General features: G+C 51.2%; 1 protein-coding gene across 1 annotated transcript in view; it reads right to left on the bottom strand.

The window, feature by feature from the left end:
- Positions 1-1009: 1009 nt before the first annotated feature.
- Positions 1010-18807, bottom strand: part of LOC137352010 (serine-rich adhesin for platelets-like) — a 71416-nt gene continuing 53618 nt past the window's right edge. Inside the window, exons 27-33 of the mRNA XM_068016988.1 lie at positions 10786-10935; positions 5956-6204; positions 4872-5120; positions 4445-4594; positions 4082-4331; positions 3507-3712; positions 1010-1029 (exon numbers count right to left, since the gene is read on the bottom strand). Coding sequence (XP_067873089.1) covers positions 1010-1029; positions 3507-3712; positions 4082-4331; positions 4445-4594; positions 4872-5120; positions 5956-6204; positions 10786-10935 — 1274 coding nt within the window. The remainder of the gene's footprint in view (positions 1030-3506; positions 3713-4081; positions 4332-4444; positions 4595-4871; positions 5121-5955; positions 6205-10785; positions 10936-18807) is intronic.

The raw sequence follows: 18807 nt of genomic DNA, 5'->3' as shown, positions 1-18807 counted from the left end.
TTTACACAGTGCTCTGTGATCTGAGGTTTGTGTTCAGGAGACTGTGTTTACACTGTGCTCAGAAATCTGAGGTTTGTATTAATGAGAGTGTGCTTACACATGTGCTCTGTGTTCTGAGGTTTGTGTTCAGAAGACTGTATTTACACTGTGCTCCGTGATTTGGAGTTTGTGTTATGGAGATTGTGTTTACACAGTGCTCAGAAATCTGAGGTTTGTGTTCAGGAGACTGTGCTAACCCTGGGCTCCATCATCTGGAGTTTGTGTTCAAGAGACTGTTTCCACTGTGCTCAGTGATCTGGAGTATCTGTTCAGGAGAGTGTGTTAAGACTGTGGTCAGTGATCTGGAGTTTGTGTTCTGGAGATTGTGTTAAGACTGTGGTCAGTGATCTGGAGGTTGTGTTCAGGAGAGTGTGTTGACACTCTGCTCAGTGATCTGTAGTTTGTGTTCAAGAGACTGTGTTTACACTGTGCTCAGTGATCTGGAGTATCTGTTCAGGAGAGTGTGTTAAGACTGTGGTCAGTGATCTGGATTTTGTATTCAGGAGGGTGTGTTTACACTGTGCTCTGTGATCTGAGGTTTGTGTTCAGGAGACTGTGTTTACACTGTGCGCTGTGATCTGAGGTTTATGTTCAGGAGAGTGTGTTTACACTGTGCTCAGAAATCTGAGGTTTGTATTAATGAGAGAGTGTTTACGCTGTGCTCTGTGTTCTGAGGTTTGTGTTCAGGAGACTGTATTTACACTGTGCTCCGTGATTTGGAGTTTGTGTTCAGGAGACTGTGTTTACACAGTGCTCTGTGTTCTGCAGTTTGTGTTCAGGAGACTGTGTTCACACTGTGCACTGTCAACTGAGGTTGGTGTTCAGGAGACTGTGTTTGCACTGTGCACTGTGATCTGAGGGTGGAGTTCAGGAGACTGTTTTCACTGTGTTCAGTCATCTGCAGTTTGTGTTCAGGAGAGTGTGTTTACACTGTGCTCAGAAATCTGAGGTTTGTGTTCAGGAGACTGTGCTAAAACTGGGCTCCATCATCTGGTGTTTGTGTTAAGGAGATTGTGTTTACACAGTGCTCAGAAATCTGAGGTTTGTGTTCATGAGAGTGTGTTTACACTGTGCACAGTGGTCTGAGGTTTGTGTTCGGGAGACTGTGTTTACACTGTGCTCTGTGATCTGGAGTTTGTGTTCAGGAGAGTGTGTTTACACTGTGCTCAGTGATCTGGAGTTTGTGTTCAGGAGACTGTGTTTACACTGTGCTCTCTGATCTGGAGTTTGTGTTCCGGAGACTGTGTTAAGACTGTGCTCAGTGATCTGGAGTTCATGTTCAGGAGAGTGTGTTTAGACTATGCTCTGTGATCTGGAGTTTGTGTTCAGGAGAGTGTGTTTACACTGTGCTCAGTGATCTGGAGTTTGTGTTCAGGAGAGTGTGTTTGCACTGTGCTCAGTGATCTGGAGTTTGTGTTCAGGAGAGTGTGTTTACACTGTTCTCAGTGATCTGGAGGTTGTGTTCAGGAGAGTGTGTTCACACTGTGCTCTGTGATCTGGAGTTTGTGTTCAGGAGAGTGTGTTTACACTGTGCTCTGTGATCTGGAGTTTGTGTTCAGGAGAGTATGTTTACACTGTGCTCAGTGATTTGGAGTTTGTGTTCAGGAGAGTGTGTTTACACTGTGCTCAGTGATCTGGAGTTTGTGTTCAAGAGACTGTGTTTACACTGTGCTCAGTGATCTGCAGTTTGTGTTCAAGAGACTGTGTTTACACGAAGGCTGGTGGAAATCTGGACCTCACTCTCCCCCGAAAGGATGTCAATTCTGGGGGACAACTGAAGCTTTCAAGGTGTATGGAGTGAAAGCTGCTTTTTTTTCATTTGGTCCTGGGATGTGGGCGCGCTGGCTCGGCCAGCATTTATTGCCCATCCCTAATTGCCCTTGAGAAGATGGTGGTGAGCTGCCTTCTTGAACCGCTGCAGTCCATGTGGGGTAGGTACACCCACAGTACTGTTAGGAAGGGAGTTCCAGGATTTTGACCCAACAACAGTGAAGGAGCTGTGATGTAGTTCCAAGTCAGGATGGTGTGTGACTTGGACGGGAACTTTCCCATGCATCTGCTGCTCTTGTCCTTCTAGTTGGTAGAGGTCGCGGGTTTAAAAGGTGCTGTCAAAGGAGCCTTGGTGAGTTGCTGCAGTGCATCTTGTAGATGGCACACTGCTGCTACTGTGCGTCGGTGGTGAAGGGAGTGAATATTTGTCGATGGGGTGCCAATCAAGTGGGCTGCTTTGTCCTAGATGGTGTCGAGCTTCTTGAGTGTTGTTGGAGCTGCACTCATTCAGGCAAGTGGAGAGTATTCCATCACACTCCTGACTTGTGCCTTGTAGATGGTGGACAGGCTTTGGGGAGTCAGGAGGTGAGTTACTCGCCTCAGGATTCCTAACCTTGACCTGCTCTTGTCACCACGGCATTTGTATGGCTACTGCAGTTCAGTTTCTGGTCAATGGTAACCCCCAGGCTGTTGATAGTGGGGGATTCAGCGATCATTGCCAGGCACTTGTGTGGTCTGAATGTTACTTGCCACTTATCAGCCCCAGCCTGGATGTTGTCCAGGTTTTGCTGCATCTGGGCACAAGCTACTAATCTGTTAATTGTGTATCAATTGTTTGATTATTTGCAGGTGGAGGGTGTTAATTGGGGTCTTGCTTGAGCACTTATAAGCAGACACTCACTGAAACTTGGTGGAGGGTTTTGAGTGATAAGCGACATGTTTGTAATCCTTTATTTCTGCACAATAAATGTGAAACTGAGTAAAGATAGGCTCCAGCATTATCCTTCCATAACATGCTTTCTGGAATTTAGCATGGGCTGCTTCAATATCTAAAGAGTCGTAAATGATGCTGAACATTGTGCAATCATCAGCAAATAATCCCACTTTTTATCTTATGATGGAGGGAAGGTCATTGATGAAGCAACTGAAGATGGTTGTGCCTAGGACACTCCCCTGAGGAACTTCTGCAGCGATGTCGTGGTACTGAGATGATAGACGTCCAACAACCACAACCATCTTCCTTTGCACTTGGTTTGACTACAGCCAGCGGAGAGTTTTCCCCCTGATTCCCATTGACTCCAATTTTGCTGGGTCTCCTTGATGCCATACTCGGTCAAATGCTGCCTTGATGTCAAGGGCAGTCACTCGCAGTCTCACCTCTGGAGTTCAGCTCTTTTGCCCATGTTTGAACCAAGGCTGTAATGAGGTCAGAAGCTGAGTGGCCCTGGCGGAACCCAAATTGAGCATCAGTGCGCAGATTATTGCTGTGAAAGTGCGACTTGATAGCACAGTCGTCGACCTCTTCCATCACTTTACTGATGATCGAGAGTATACTGATGGGGCGGTAATTGGCAGGGTTGGATTTCTCCTGCTTTTTGTGAAGCTAGATGTCACGATGCAGATCAGACTTGATCTAACTGAAGGACACTGCAGGCTCAAGGCGTTTAAAGGTCTCCTTCTGTTCCAAATGTTCCTACCTGTAGCACCATATGCCAGGATAGAATTAGTGCCTGTAGAACTGTACCCCAGGATAGAATCAGTGCCTGCAGAACTGTACCCCAAAATAGAAGCAGTGCCTGTAGAACTGTCCTCCAGGATAGAATCAGTGCCTGTAGAACTGGACCCCAGGATAGAATCAGTGCCTGAAGAACTGTACTCCAGAATGGAGTCAGCGCCTGTAAAACTGTACCCCAGGAAAGAATCAGTGCCTGCAGAACTGTGCTCCAGAATGGAGTCAGTGCCTGTAGAACTGTACCCCAGAATGGAGTCAGTGCCTGTAGAACTGTACCCCATAATGGAGTCAGCGCCTGTAAAACTGTACCCCAGGATAGAATCAGTGCCTGTAGAACTGTGCTCCAGAATGGAGTCAGTGCCTGTAGAACTGTACCCCAGAATGGAGTCAGTGCCTGTAGAAATGTACCCCATAATGGAGTCAGTGCCTGCAGAACGGTACCCCAGAATGGAGTCAGTGCCTGTCGCACTATACCCCAGAATGGAGTCAGCACCTGTAGAACTGTACCCCATAATGGAGTCAGTGCCTGTAGAACTGTACCCCAGGATGGAGTTAGTGCCTGTAGCACTATACCCCAGATTGGAGTCAGTGCCCGTAGAACTGTACTGCAGAATGGAGCCAGCACCTGTAGAACTGTACCCCATAATGGAGTCAGTGCCTGTAGAACTGTACCCCAGGATGGAGTTAGTGCCTGTAGCACTATCCCCCAGGATGTAGTTAGTGCCTGTAGAACTGTACCCCAGGATGGAGTCAGTGCCTGTGGAGCTGTCCCCCAGGATGGAGTTAGTGCCTGTAGAACAGTACCCCAGAATGGAGTCAGCACCTGTAGAACAGTACCCCAGGATGGAGTCAGTGCCTGCTGAACTGCAGCCCAGAATGGAGTCAGTGCCTGTAGAACTGTACCCCAGAATGGATTTAGTGCCTGTAGAACTGTACCCCAGAATGGAATCAGTGCCTGTAGAACTGTACCCCGAATGGAGTTAGTGCCTGTACAACTGTACCCGAGGATGGAGTCGGTGCCTGTAGAACTGTACCCCAGGATGGAATCAGTGCCTGTAGAACAGTAACCCAGGATGGAGTCAGTGCCTGTTGAACTGTACCCCGGATGGAGTTAGTGCCTTTAGAACTGTACTGCAGAATGGAGCCAGCACCTGTAGAACTGTACCCCATAATGGAGTCAGTGCCTGTAGAACTGTACCCCAGGATGGAGTTAGTGCCTGTAGCACTATCCCCCAGGATGTAGTTAGTGCCTGTAGAACTGTACCCCAGGATGGAATCAGTGCCTGTAGAACAGTAACCCAGGATGGAGTCAGTGCCTGTTGAACTGTACCCCGGATGGAGTTAGTGCCTTTAGAACTGTTCCCCAGGATGGAGTCAGTGCCTGTTGAACTGTCCCCCAGAATGGAATCGGTGCCTGTGGAAGAGTACCCCAGGATGGAGTCAGTGCCTATAAAGCTGTACGCCAGGATGGAGTTAGTGCCTGTAGCACTATCCCCCAGGATGTAGTTAGTGCCTGTAGAACTGTACCCCAGGATGGAGTCAGTGCCTGTGGAGCTGTACCCCAGGATGGACTTAGTGCCTGGAGAACAGTACCCCAGAATGCAGTCAGCACTTGTAGAACAGTACCCCAGAATGGAGTCAGTGCCTGCTGAACTGTAGCCCAGAATGGAATCAGTGCCTGTAGAACTGTACCCCAGAATGGATTGAGTGCCTGTAGAACTGTACCCCAGAATGGAATCAGTGCCTGTAGAACTGTACCCCGAATGGAGTTAGTGCCTGTACAACTGTACCCAAGGATGGAGTCACTGCCTGTTGAACAGTACCCAGGATGGAATCAGTGCCTGTAGAACAGTAACCCAGGATGGAGTCAATGCCTGTTGAACAGTACCCAGGAAGGAATCAGTGCCTGTCGAACAGTAACCCAGGATGGAGTCAGTGCCTGTTGAACTGTACCCCAGGATGGAGTCAGTGCCTTTTGAACTGTACCCCGGATGGAGTTAGTGCCTTTAGAACTGTTCCCCAGGATGGAGTGAGTGCCTGTTGAACTGTCCCCCAGAATGGGTTCGGTGCCTGTGGAACAGTACCCCAGGATGGAGTCAGTGCCTGCAGAACAGTACTTATGGATGCAGTAAGTGCTTGTAGAACTGTACCCCAGAATGGAGTCAGTGCCTGTTGAACTGTACCCCAGGATGGAGTCAGTGCCTGTAGAACTGTACCCCAGAATTTAATCAGTGCCTGCTGAACTGTACCCCAGGATGGAGTCAGTGCCTGTGGAACTGTACCCCAGGATGGAGTTAGTGCCTGTAGCACTATCCCCCAGGATGTAGTTAGTGCCTGTAGAACTGTACCCCAGGATGGAATCAGTGCCTGTAGAACAGTAACCCAGGATGGAGTCAGTGCCTGTTGAACTGTACCCCGGATGGAGTTAGTGCCTTTAGAACTGTTCCCCAGGATGGAGTCAGTGCCTGTTGAACTGTCCCCCAGAATGGAATCGGTGCCTGTGGAAGAGTACCCCAGGATGGAGTCAGTGCCTATAAAGCTGTACGCCAGGATGGAGTTAGTGCCTGTAGCACTATCCCCCAGGATGTAGTTAGTGCCTGTAGAACTGTACCCCAGGATGGAGTCAGTGCCTGTGGAGCTGTACCCCAGGATGGACTTAGTGCCTGGAGAACAGTACCCCAGAATGCAGTCAGCACTTGTAGAACAGTACCCCAGAATGGAGTCAGTGCCTGCTGAACTGTAGCCCAGAATGGAATCAGTGCCTGTAGAACTGTACCCCAGAATGGATTGAGTGCCTGTAGAACTGTACCCCAGAATGGAATCAGTGCCTGTAGAACTGTACCCCGAATGGAGTTAGTGCCTGTACAACTGTACCCAAGGATGGAGTCACTGCCTGTTGAACAGTACCCAGGATGGAATCAGTGCCTGTAGAACAGTAACCCAGGATGGAGTCAATGCCTGTTGAACAGTACCCAGGAAGGAATCAGTGCCTGTCGAACAGTAACCCAGGATGGAGTCAGTGCCTGTTGAACTGTACCCCAGGATGGAGTCAGTGCCTTTTGAACTGTACCCCGGATGGAGTTAGTGCCTTTAGATCTGTTCCCCAGGATGGAGTGAGTGCCTGTTGAACTGTCCCCCAGAATGGGTTCGGTGCCTGTGGAACAGTACCCCAGGATGGAGTCAGTGCCTGCAGAACAGTACTTATGGATGCAGTAAGTGCTTGTAGAACTGTACCCCAGAATGGAGTCAGTGCCTGTTGAACTGTACCCCAGGATGGAGTCAGTGCCTGTAGAACTGTACCCCAGAATTTAATCAGTGCCTGCTGAACTGTACCCCAGGATGGAGTCAGTGCCTGTGGAACTGTACCCCAGGATGGAGTTAGTGCCTGTAGCACTGTACCCCAGGATGGAGTCAGTGCTCATAACACTGAACCCCAGAAGGGAGTAAGTGCCTATAGCACTGTACACCAGAATGGGGTCAGTGCCTGTACAACTGTGCCGCAGGATGGAGTCAGTGCCTCTAGCACTGTACCCCAGAATGGAGTAAGTGCCTGTAGAACTGTAACCCAGGATGGAGTCAGTGCCTGTAGAATTGTACCCCAGGATGGAGTCTGTGCCTGTAGAACAGTACCCCAGAATGGAGCCAGCACCTGTAGAACTGTACCCCAGAATGGAGTCAGTGCCTGTAGAACTGTACCCCAGGATGGAGTTAGTGCCTGTAGAACTGTACCCCAGGATCGAGTTAGTGCCTGTTGCAGTGTACCCCAGAATGGAGTGAGTGCCTGTGGAACAGTACCCCAGGATGGAGTTTGTGCCTGTCGCACTGTACCCCAGGATGGAGTTAGTGCCTGTCGCTCTGTAACCAAGACTGGAGTTAGTGCCTGTTGAACTGTACCCCGGATGGAGTTAGTGCCTGCAGAACTGTACTCCTGGATGGAGTCAGTGCCTGTTGAACAGTACCCCAGAATGGAGCCAGCACCTGTAGAACTGTACCCCAGAATGGAGTCAGTGCCTGTAGAACTGTACCCCAGGATCGGGTTAGTGCCTGTAGCACTGTACCCCAGAATGGAGTGAGTGCCTGTGCAACTGTACCCAGGATCGAGATAGTGCCCTGTCGCACTGTAACCCAGGATGGAGTTAGTGCCTGTAGCACTGTACCCTAGACTGGAGTCAGTGCCTGTAGAACTGTACCCCAGGATGGAGTTAGTGCCTGTCGCACTATCCCCCAGATTGGAGTCAGTGCCTGTCGAACAGTACCCCAGAATGGAGTCAGTGCCTGTTGAACAGTACCCCAGAATGGAATCAGTCCCTGTTGAACTGTACCCCGGATGGAGTTAGTGTCTGTAGAACTGTACTCCTGGATGGAGTCATTGCCTGTTGAACAGTACCCCAGAATGGAGCCAGCACCTGTAGAACTGTACCCCAGAATGGAGTCAGTGCCTGTAGAACTGTACCCCAGGATGGAGTTAGTGCCTGTTGCACTGTACCCCAGAATGGAGTGAGTGCCTGTGGAACAGTACCCCAGGATGGAGTTAGTGCCTGTCGCACTGTACCCCAGGATGGAGTTAGTGCCTGTAGCTCTGCAACCCAAAATGGAGTCTCTGCCTGGATAACTGTACCCCAGGATGGAGCCAGCACCTGTAGAACTGTACCCCAGAATGGAGTTAACGCCTGTAGAACAGTACCCCAGGATAGAGTTAGTTCCTGGAGAACGGTACCCCAGGATGGAGTTAGTACCTGGAGAACAGTACCCCAGGATGTAGTTACTGCCTGTAGAACTGTACCCCAGGATGGAGTGAGTGCCTGTGGAACAGTACCCCAGGATGGAGTTTGTGCCTGTCGCACTGTACCCCAGGATGGAGTTAGTGCCTGTAGCTCTGTAACCCAGACTGGAGTCAGTGCCTGTAGAACTTTACCCCAGGATGGAGTTAGTGCCAGCAGCACTGTATCCCAGAATGGAGTCAGCCCCTGTAGAACTGTACCCCAGAATGGAGTCTCTGCCTGTAGAACTGTACCCCAGGATGGAGTCAGTGCCTGTAGAACAGTACCCCAGAATGGAGCCAGCACCTGTAGAACTGTACCCCAGAATGGAGTTAACGCCTGTAGAACAGTACCCCAGGATAGAGTTAGTTCCTGGAGAACGGTACCCCAGGATGGAGTTGGTACCTGGAGAACAGTACCCCAGGATGTAGTTAGTGCCTGTAGAACTGTACCCCAGGATGGAGTCAGTGCCTGCTGAACTGTAGCCCAGAATGGAGTCAGTGCCTGTAGAACTGTACCCCAGGATGGAATCAGTGCCTGTAGAACTTACCCCGAATGGAGTTAGTGCCTGTACAACTGTACCCGAGGATGGAGTCAGTGCCTATTGAACAGTACCCAGGATGGAATCAGTGCCTGTAGAACAGTAACCCAGGATGGAGTCAGTGCCTGTTGAACAGTACCCAGGATGGAATCAGTGCCTGTAGAACAGTAACCCAGGATGGAGTCAGTGCCTGTTGAACTGTACCCCTGGATGGAGTCAGTGCCTTTTGAACTGTACCCCGGATGGAGTTAGTGCCTTTAGAACTGTTCCCCAGGATGGAGTCAGTGCCTGTTGAACTGTCCCCCAGAATGGAGTCGGTGCCTGTGGAACAGTACCCCAGGATGGAGTCAGTGCCTATAAAACTGTACCCCAGGATGGAGTTAGTGCCTGTAGAACAGTACCCCAGGATGCAGTTAGTGCTTGTAGAACTGTACCCCAGATTGGAGTTAGTGCCTGTTGAACTGTACCCCAGAATGGTGTCAGTGCCTGTTGAACTATACCCCAGGATGGAGTCAGTGCCTGTGGAACTGTACCCCAGAATTTATTCAGTGCCTGCTGAACTGTACCCCAGGATGGAGTCAGTGCCTGTGGAACTGTACCCCAGGATGGAGTTAGTGCCTGCAGCACTGTACCCCAGGATGGAGTCAGTGCCTGTAACACTGAACCCCAGAAGGGAGTAAGTGCCTATAGCACTGTACACCAGAATGGGGTCAGTGCCTGTACCACTGTGCCACAGGATGGAGTCAGTGCCTCTGGCACTATACCCCAGAATTGAGTATGTGCCTGTAGAACTGTAACCCAGGATGGAGTCAGTGCCTGTAGAAGAGTACCCCAGGATGGAGTCAGTGCCTGTAGAATTGTACCCCAGGATGGAGTCTGTGCCTGTAGTACAGTACCCCAGGATGGAGTCAGTGCCTGTCGCACAGGATGGAGTCAGTGCCTGTAGAACAGTACCCCAGGATGGAGTCAATGCCTGTAGAATTGTACCCCAGGATGGAGTCTGTGCCTGTCGAACAGCACCCCAGGATGGAGACAGTGCCTGTAGAATTGTACCCCAGGATGGAGTCAGTGCCTGTGGAACAGTACCCCAGGATGGAGTCAGTGCCTGTCGAATTGTACCCCAGGATGGAGTCTGTGCCTGTCGAACAGCACCCCAGGATGGAGTCAGTGCCTTTAGTACTGTACCCCAGGATGGAGTTTGTGCCTGTAGAACTGTACCCCAGGATGGAGTCAGCACCTGTAGAACTGTACCCCAGAATGGAGTCAGTGCCTGTAGAACAGTACCCTAGAATGGAGTCAGTGCCTGTGGAACAGTACCCCAGAATGGAGTCAGAACCTGTAGAACTGTACCCCAGAATGGAGTTAGTGTCTTGAGAACTGTACCCCAGAATGGAGTCAGTGCCTGTAGAACAGTACCCTAGAATGGAGTCAGTGCCTGTGGAACTGTACCCCAGAATGGAGTCAGCACCTGTAGAACTGTACCCCAGAATGGAGTTAGTGCCTTTAGAACTGTACCGCAGTATGGAGTCAGTGCCTGTTGAATGTACTCCAGACTGGAGCCAGCACCTGTAGAACTGTACCCCAGAATGGAGTTAGTGCCTGTAGAACTGTACCCCAGAATGGAGTCAGTGCCTGTCGAACAGTCCCCCAGAATGGACCCAGCACCTGTAGAACTGTACCCCAGAATGGAGTCAGTGCCTGTAGAACTGTACCCCAGAATGGAGTCAGTGCCTATAGAACTGTACCCCAGAATGGAATCAGTACCTGTTGAACTGTACCCCAGAATGGAGTTAGTGCCTGTAGAACTGTACCCCACGATGCAGTTAGTGCCTGTAGCACTATACCCCAGATTGGAGTCAGTGCCTGTAGAACAGTACCCCAGAATGGAGTCAGTGCCTGTTGAACAGTACCCCAGAATGGAAACAGTGCCTGTTGAACTGTACCCCGGATGGAGTTAGTGCCTGTAGAACTGTACCCCAGAATGGAGTCATTGCCTGTAGAACAGTAACCCAGAATGAAGTCAGTGCCTTTTGAACTGTCCCCCAGGATGGAGTCAGTGCCTGTAGAACTGTACTCCTGGATGGAGTCCATGCCTGCAGAACAGTAACCCAGAATGAAGTCAGTGCCTGTAGAATTGTACCCCAGGAAGGAGTCTGTGCCTGTAGTACAGTACCCCAGGATGGAGTCAGTGCCTGTCGAATTGTACCCCAGGATGGAGTCTGTGCCTGTCGAACAGCACCCCAGGATGGAGTCAGTGCCTTTAGAACTGTACCCCAGGATGGAGTTTGTGCCTGTAGAACTGTACCCCAGGATGGAGTCAGCACCCGTAGAACTGTACCCCAGAAAGGAGTCAGTGCCTGTGGAACAGTACCCGAGAATGGAGTCAGTGCCTGTGAAACTGTACCCCAGAATGGAGTCAGCACCTGTAGAACTGTACCCCAGAATGGAGTTAGTGCCTTTAGAACTGTACCCCAGAATGGAGTCAGTGCCTGTAGAACAGTACCCGAGAATGGAGTCAGTGCCTGTGGAACTGTACCCCAGAATGGAGCCAGCACCTGTAGAACTGTACCCCAGACTGGAGTCAGTGCCTGTAGAACTGTACCCCAGAACGGAGTCAGTGCCTGTCGAACAGTCCTCCAGAATGGAGCCAGCACCTGTAGAACTGTACCCCAGGATGGAGTTAGTGCCTGTCGCACTGTACCCCAGAATGGAGTCAGCACCTGTAGAACTGTACCCCAGACTGGAGTCAGTGCCTTTCGAACTGTACCCCAGAATGGAGTCAGTGCCTGTAGAACAGTACCCGAGAATGGAGTCAGTGCCTGTAGAACTGTACCCCAGAATGGAGTCAGCACCTGTAGAACTGTACCCCAGACTGGAGTCAGTGCCTTTGGCACTGCACCCCAGGATGGAGTTAGTGCCTGTAGAACCGTACCCCAGAATGGAGTCAGTGCCTGCAGAACTGTACCCCAAAATGGAGTCAGTGCCTATAGAACTGTACCCCAGAATGGAATCAGTACCTGTTGAACTGTACCCCAGAATGGAGTTAGTGCCTGTAGAACTGTACCCCACGATGCAGTCAGTGCCTGTAGCACTATACCCCAGATTGGAGTCAGTGCCTGTAGAACAGTACCCCAGAATGGAGTCAGTGCCTGTTGAACAGTACCCCAGAATGGAAACAGTGCCTGTTGAACTGTACCCCGGATGGAGTTAGTGCCTGTAGAACTGTACCCCTCAATGGAGTCCGTGCCTGCAGAACAGTAACCCAGAATGAAGTCAGTGCCTGTTGAACTGTACCGCAGGATGGAGTCAGTGCCTGTAGATCTGTACCCCAGGATGGAGTTAGTGCCTGTGGCACTGTACCCCAGGATGGAGTCAGTGCCTGTAGAACTGTACCCCAGGATGGAGTCAGTGCCTGTAGAACTATACCCCAGAATGGAGTTAGTGCCTGCAGAACTGTACCCCATGATGGAGTTAGTGCCTGTTGCACTATACCCCAGATTGGAGTCAGTGCCTGTCGAACAGTACCCCAGAATGGAGTCAGTGCCTGTTGAACAGTACCCCAGAATGGAATCAGTGCCTGTTGAACTGTACCCCAGAATGGAGTTAGTGCCTGTAGAACTGTACCCCAGAATGGCGTTAGTGCCTGTCGCACTATCCCCCAGATTGGAGTCAGTGCCTGCAGAACAGTACCCCAGAATGGAATCAGTACCTCTTGAACTGTACCCCAGAATGGAGTTAGTGCCTGCAGAACTGTACCCCACGATGGAGTTAGTGCCTGTCGCACTATACCCCAGATTGGAGTCATTGCCTGTAGAACAGTACCCCAGAATGGAGTTAGTGCCTGTAGAACTGTACCCCTGGATGGAGTCAGTGCCTGTAGAACAGTAACCCAGAGTGAAGTCAGTGCCTGTTGAACTGTACCCCAGGATGGAGTCAGTGCCTGTAGAACTGTACCCCAGAATGGAGTTACTGCCTGTGGCACTCTACCCCAGGGTGGAGTCAGTGCCTGTAGAACTGTACCCCAGGATGGAGTCAGTGCCTGTAGCACTGAACCCCAACTTGGAGTTAGTGCCTGTTACACTGTACCCCAGAATGGCGTCTGTGCCTTTAGCACTGTACCCCAAGAAGGGGTCAGTGCCTGTAGAACTGTACCCCAGGATGGAGTCAGTGCCTGTAGAACATTACTCCAGGATGGTGTCAGAGCCTGTAGAACTGTACCCCGGGATGGAGTCAGTGCCTGTTGAACAGTACCCCAGAATGGAATCAGTGCCTGTTGAACTGCACCCCAGAATGGAGTTAGTGCCTGTAGAACTGTACCCCAGAATGGAGTTAGTGCCTGTCGCACTATACCCCAGATTGGAGTCAGTGCCTGTAGAACAGTAACCCAGAGTGAAGTCAGCGCCTGTTGAACTGTACCCCAGGATGGAGTCAGTGCCTGTAGAACTGTACCCCAGGATGGAGTTACTGCCTTTGGCACTGTACCCCAGGATGGAGTCAGTGCCTGTAGAACTGTACCCCAGGATGGAGTCAGTGCCTGTAGCACTGTACCCCAACTTGGAGTTAGTGCCTGTTACACTGTACCCCAGAATGGAGTCTGTGCCTTTAGCACTGTACCCCAGGAAGGGGTCAGTGCCTGTGCAACTGTACCCCAGTATGGAGTCAGTGCCTGTAGAACTGTGCCCCAGGATGGAGTCAGTGCCTGTAGAACATTACTCCAGGATGGTGTCAGTGCCTGTACAACATTACCCCAGGATGGAGTCAGTGCCTGTACAACTGTACCCCAGGATGGAGTCAATGCCTGTAGAACAGTACCCCAGGATGGACTTGTGCCTGCAGAACTGTACCCCAGGATGGGGTCAGTGCCTGTAGAACTGAACCCCAGGATGGAGTTAGTGCCTGTAGAACTGTACCCCAGGATGAGGTCAGTGCCTCTAGAACTGTACCCGAGAATGGAGTTCGTGCCTGTAGAACAGTACCCCAGGATGGAGTTAGTGCCTGTTGAACTGTACCCCAGGATGGAATTAGTGCCTGTAGAACAGTACCCCAGGATGGAGTTAGTGCCTGTGGAACTGTACCCCAGGATGGAGTCAGTGCCTGTGGAGCTGTACCCCAGGATGGAGTTAGTGCCTGTCGAACAGTACCCCAGGATGTAGTCAGTGCCTGTAGAACTGTACCCAAGGATGGAGTCAGTGCCTGTAGAACTGTACCCCAGAATGGAATCAGTGCCTGTAGAACTGTACTCCGAATGGAGTTAGTGCCTGTACAACTGTACCCGAGGATGGAGTCAGTGCCTGTTGAACAGTATCCAGGATGGAGTCAGTGCCTGTAGAACAGTAACCCAGGATGGAGTCAGTGCCTGTTGAACTGTACCCCAGGATGGAGTCAGTGCCTTTTGAACTGTACCCCAGGATCGGGTTAGTGCCTGTAGCACTGTACCCCAGAATGGAGTGAGTGCCTGTGCAACTGTACCCCAGGATCGAGATAGTGCCCTGTCGCACTGTAACCCAGGATGGAGTTAGTGCCTGTAGCACTGTACCCTAGACTGGAGTCAGTGCCTGTAGAACTGTACCCCAGGATGGAGTTAGTGCCTGTCGCACTATCCCCCAGATTGGAGTCAGTGCCTGTCGAACAGTACCCCAGAATGGAGTCAGTGCCTGTTGAACAGTACCCCAGAATGGAATCAGTCCCTGTTGAACTGTACCCCGGATGGAGTTAGTGTCTGTAGAACTGTACTCCTGGATGGAGTCATTGCCTGTTGAACAGTACCCCAGAATGGAGCCAGCACCTGTAGAACTGTACCCCAGAATGGAGTCAGTGCCTGTAGAACTGTACCCCAGGATGGAGTTAGTGCCTGTTGCACTGTACCCCAGAATGGAGTGAGTGCCTGTGGAACAGTACCCCAGGATGGAGTTAGTGCCTGTCGCACTGTACCCCAGGATGGAGTTAGTGCCTGTAGCTCTGCAACCCAAAATGGAGTCTCTGCCTGGATAACTGTACCCCAGGATGGAGCCAGCACCTGTAGAACTGTACCCCAGAATGGAGTTAACGCCTGTAGAACAGTACCCCAGGATAGAGTTAGTTCCTGGAGAACGGTACCCCAGGATGGAGTTAGTACCTGGAGAACAGTACCCCAGGATGTAGTTACTGCCTGTAGAACTGTACCCCAGGATGGAGTGAGTGCCTGTGGAACAGTACCCCAGGATGGAGTTTGTGCCTGTCGCACTGTACCCCAGGATGGAGTTAGTGCCTGTAGCTCTGTAACCCAGACTGGAGTCAGTGCCTGTAGAACTTTACCCCAGGATGGAGTTAGTGCCAGCAGCACTGTATCCCAGAATGGAGTCAGCCCCTGTAGAACTGTACCCCAGAATGGAGTCTCTGCCTGTAGAACTGTACCCCAGGATGGAGTCAGTGCCTGTAGAACAGTACCCCAGAATGGAGCCAGCACCTGTAGAACTGTACCCCAGAATGGAGTTAACGCCTGTAGAACAGTACCCCAGGATAGAGTTAGTTCCTGGAGAACGGTACCCCAGGATGGAGTTGGTACCTGGAGAACAGTACCCCAGGATGTAGTTAGTGCCTGTAGAACTGTACCCCAGGATGGAGTCAGTGCCTGCTGAACTGTAGCCCAGAATGGAGTCAGTGCCTGTAGAACTGTACCCCAGGATGGAATCAGTGCCTGTAGAACTTACCCCGAATGGAGTTAGTGCCTGTACAACTGTACCCGAGGATGGAGTCAGTGCCTATTGAACAGTACCCAGGATGGAATCAGTGCCTGTAGAACAGTAACCCAGGATGGAGTCAGTGCCTGTTGAACAGTACCCAGGATGGAATCAGTGCCTGTAGAACAGTAACCCAGGATGGAGTCAGTGCCTGTTGAACTGTACCCCTGGATGGAGTCAGTGCCTTTTGAACTGTACCCCGGATGGAGTTAGTGCCTTTAGAACTGTTCCCCAGGATGGAGTCAGTGCCTGTTGAACTGTCCCCCAGAATGGAGTCGGTGCCTGTGGAACAGTACCCCAGGATGGAGTCAGTGCCTATAAAACTGTACCCCAGGATGGAGTTAGTGCCTGTAGAACAGTACCCCAGGATGCAGTTAGTGCTTGTAGAACTGTACCCCAGATTGGAGTTAGTGCCTGTTGAACTGTACCCCAGAATGGTGTCAGTGCCTGTTGAACTATACCCCAGGATGGAGTCAGTGCCTGTGGAACTGTACCCCAGAATTTATTCAGTGCCTGCTGAACTGTACCCCAGGATGGAGTCAGTGCCTGTGGAACTGTACCCCAGGATGGAGTTAGTGCCTGCAGCACTGTACCCCAGGATGGAGTCAGTGCCTGTAACACTGAACCCCAGAAGGGAGTAAGTGCCTATAGCACTGTACACCAGAATGGGGTCAGTGCCTGTACCACTGTGCCACAGGATGGAGTCAGTGCCTCTGGCACTATACCCCAGAATTGAGTATGTGCCTGTAGAACTGTAACCCAGGATGGAGTCAGTGCCTGTAGAAGAGTACCCCAGGATGGAGTCAGTGCCTGTAGAATTGTACCCCAGGATGGAGTCTGTGCCTGTAGTACAGTACCCCAGGATGGAGTCAGTGCCTGTCGCACAGGATGGAGTCAGTGCCTGTAGAACAGTACCCCAGGATGGAGTCAATGCCTGTAGAATTGTACCCCAGGATGGAGTCTGTGCCTGTCGAACAGCACCCCAGGATGGAGACAGTGCCTGTAGAATTGTACCCCAGGATGGAGTCAGTGCCTGTGGAACAGTACCCCAGGATGGAGTCAGTGCCTGTCGAATTGTACCCCAGGATGGAGTCTGTGCCTGTCGAACAGCACCCCAGGATGGAGTCAGTGCCTTTAGTACTGTACCCCAGGATGGAGTTTGTGCCTGTAGAACTGTACCCCAGGATGGAGTCAGCACCTGTAGAACTGTACCCCAGAATGGAGTCAGTGCCTGTAGAACAGTACCCTAGAATGGAGTCAGTGCCTGTGGAACAGTACCCCAGAATGGAGTCAGAACCTGTAGAACTGTACCCCAGAATGGAGTTAGTGTCTTGAGAACTGTACCCCAGAATGGAGTCAGTGCCTGTAGAACAGTACCCTAGAATGGAGTCAGTGCCTGTGGAACTGTACCCCAGAATGGAGTCAGCACCTGTAGAACTGTACCCCAGAATGGAGTTAGTGCCTTTAGAACTGTACCGCAGTATGGAGTCAGTGCCTGTTGAATGTACTCCAGACTGGAGCCAGCACCTGTAGAACTGTACCCCAGAATGGAGTTAGTGCCTGTAGAACTGTACCCCAGAATGGAGTCAGTGCCTGTCGAACAGTCCCCCAGAATGGACCCAGCACCTGTAGAACTGTACCCCAGAATGGAGTCAGTGCCTGTAGAACTGTACCCCAGAATGGAGTCAGTGCCTATAGAACTGTACCCCAGAATGGAATCAGTACCTGTTGAACTGTACCCCAGAATGGAGTTAGTGCCTGTAGAACTGTACCCCACGATGCAGTTAGTGCCTGTAGCACTATACCCCAGATTGGAGTCAGTGCCTGTAGAACAGTACCCCAGAATGGAGTCAGTGCCTGTTGAACAGTACCCCAGAATGGAAACAGTGCCTGTTGAACTGTACCCCGGATGGAGTTAGTGCCTGTAGAACTGTACCCCAGAATGGAGTCATTGCCTGTAGAACAGTAACCCAGAATGAAGTCAGTGCCTTTTGAACTGTCCCCCAGGATGGAGTCAGTGCCTGTAGAACTGTACCCCAGGATGGAGTCAGTGCCTGTAGAACTATACCCCAGAATGGAGTTAGTGCCTGCAGAACTGTACCCCATGATGGAGTTAGTGCCTGTTGCACTATACCCCAGATTGGAGTCAGTGCCTGTCGAACAGTACCCCAGAATGGAGTCAGTGCCTGTTGAACAGTACCCCAGAATGGAATCAGTGCCTGTTGAACTGTACCCCAGAATGGAGTTAGTGCCTGTAGAACTGTACCCCAGAATGGCGTTAGTGCCTGTCGCACTATCCCCCAGATTGGAGTCAGTGCCTGCAGAACAGTACCCCAGAATGGAATCAGTACCTCTTGAACTGTACCCCAGAATGGAGTTAGTGCCTGCAGAACTGTACCCCACGATGGAGTTAGTGCCTGTCGCACTATACCCCAGATTGGAGTCATTGCCTGTAGAACAGTACCCCAGAATGGAGTTAGTGCCTGTAGAACTGTACCCCTGGATGGAGTCAGTGCCTGTAGAACAGTAACCCAGAGTGAAGTCAGTGCCTGTTGAACTGTACCCCAGGATGGAGTCAGTGCCTGTAGAACTGTACCCCAGAATGGAGTTACTGCCTGTGGCACTCTACCCCAGGGTGGAGTCAGTGCCTGTAGAACTGTACCCCAGGATGGAGTCAGTGCCTGTAGCACTGAACCCCAACTTGGAGTTAGTGCCTGTTACACTGTACCCCAGAATGGCGTCTGTGCCTTTAGCACTGTACCCCAAGAAGGGGTCAGTGCCTGTAGAACTGTACCCCAGGATGGAGTCAGTGCCTGTAGAACATTACTCCAGGATGGTGTCAGAGCCTGTAGAACTGTACCCCGGGATGGAGTCAGTGCCTGTTGAACAGTACCCCAGAATGGAATCAGTGCCTGTTGAACTGCACCCCAGAATGGAGTTAGTGCCTGTAGAACTGTACCCCAGAATGGAGTTAGTGCCTGTCGCACTATACCCCAGATTGGAGTCAGTGCCTGTAGAACAGTAACCCAGAGTGAAGTCAGCGCCTGTTGAACTGTACCCCAGGATGGAGTCAGTGCCTGTAGAACTGTACCCCAGGATGGAGTTACTGCCTTTGGCACTGTACCCCAGGATGGAGTCAGTGCCTGTAGAACTGTACCCCAGGATGGAGTCAGTGCCTGTAGCACTGTACCCCAACTTGGAGTTAGTGCCTGTTACACTGTACCCCAGAATGGAGTCTGTGCCTTT

Source organism: Heterodontus francisci, chromosome 37 (assembly GCF_036365525.1).
Source record: "Heterodontus francisci isolate sHetFra1 chromosome 37, sHetFra1.hap1, whole genome shotgun sequence".
Lineage (NCBI taxonomy): Eukaryota > Metazoa > Chordata > Chondrichthyes > Heterodontiformes > Heterodontidae > Heterodontus > Heterodontus francisci.
This window is presented reverse-complemented; position numbering and strand designations above follow the sequence as displayed.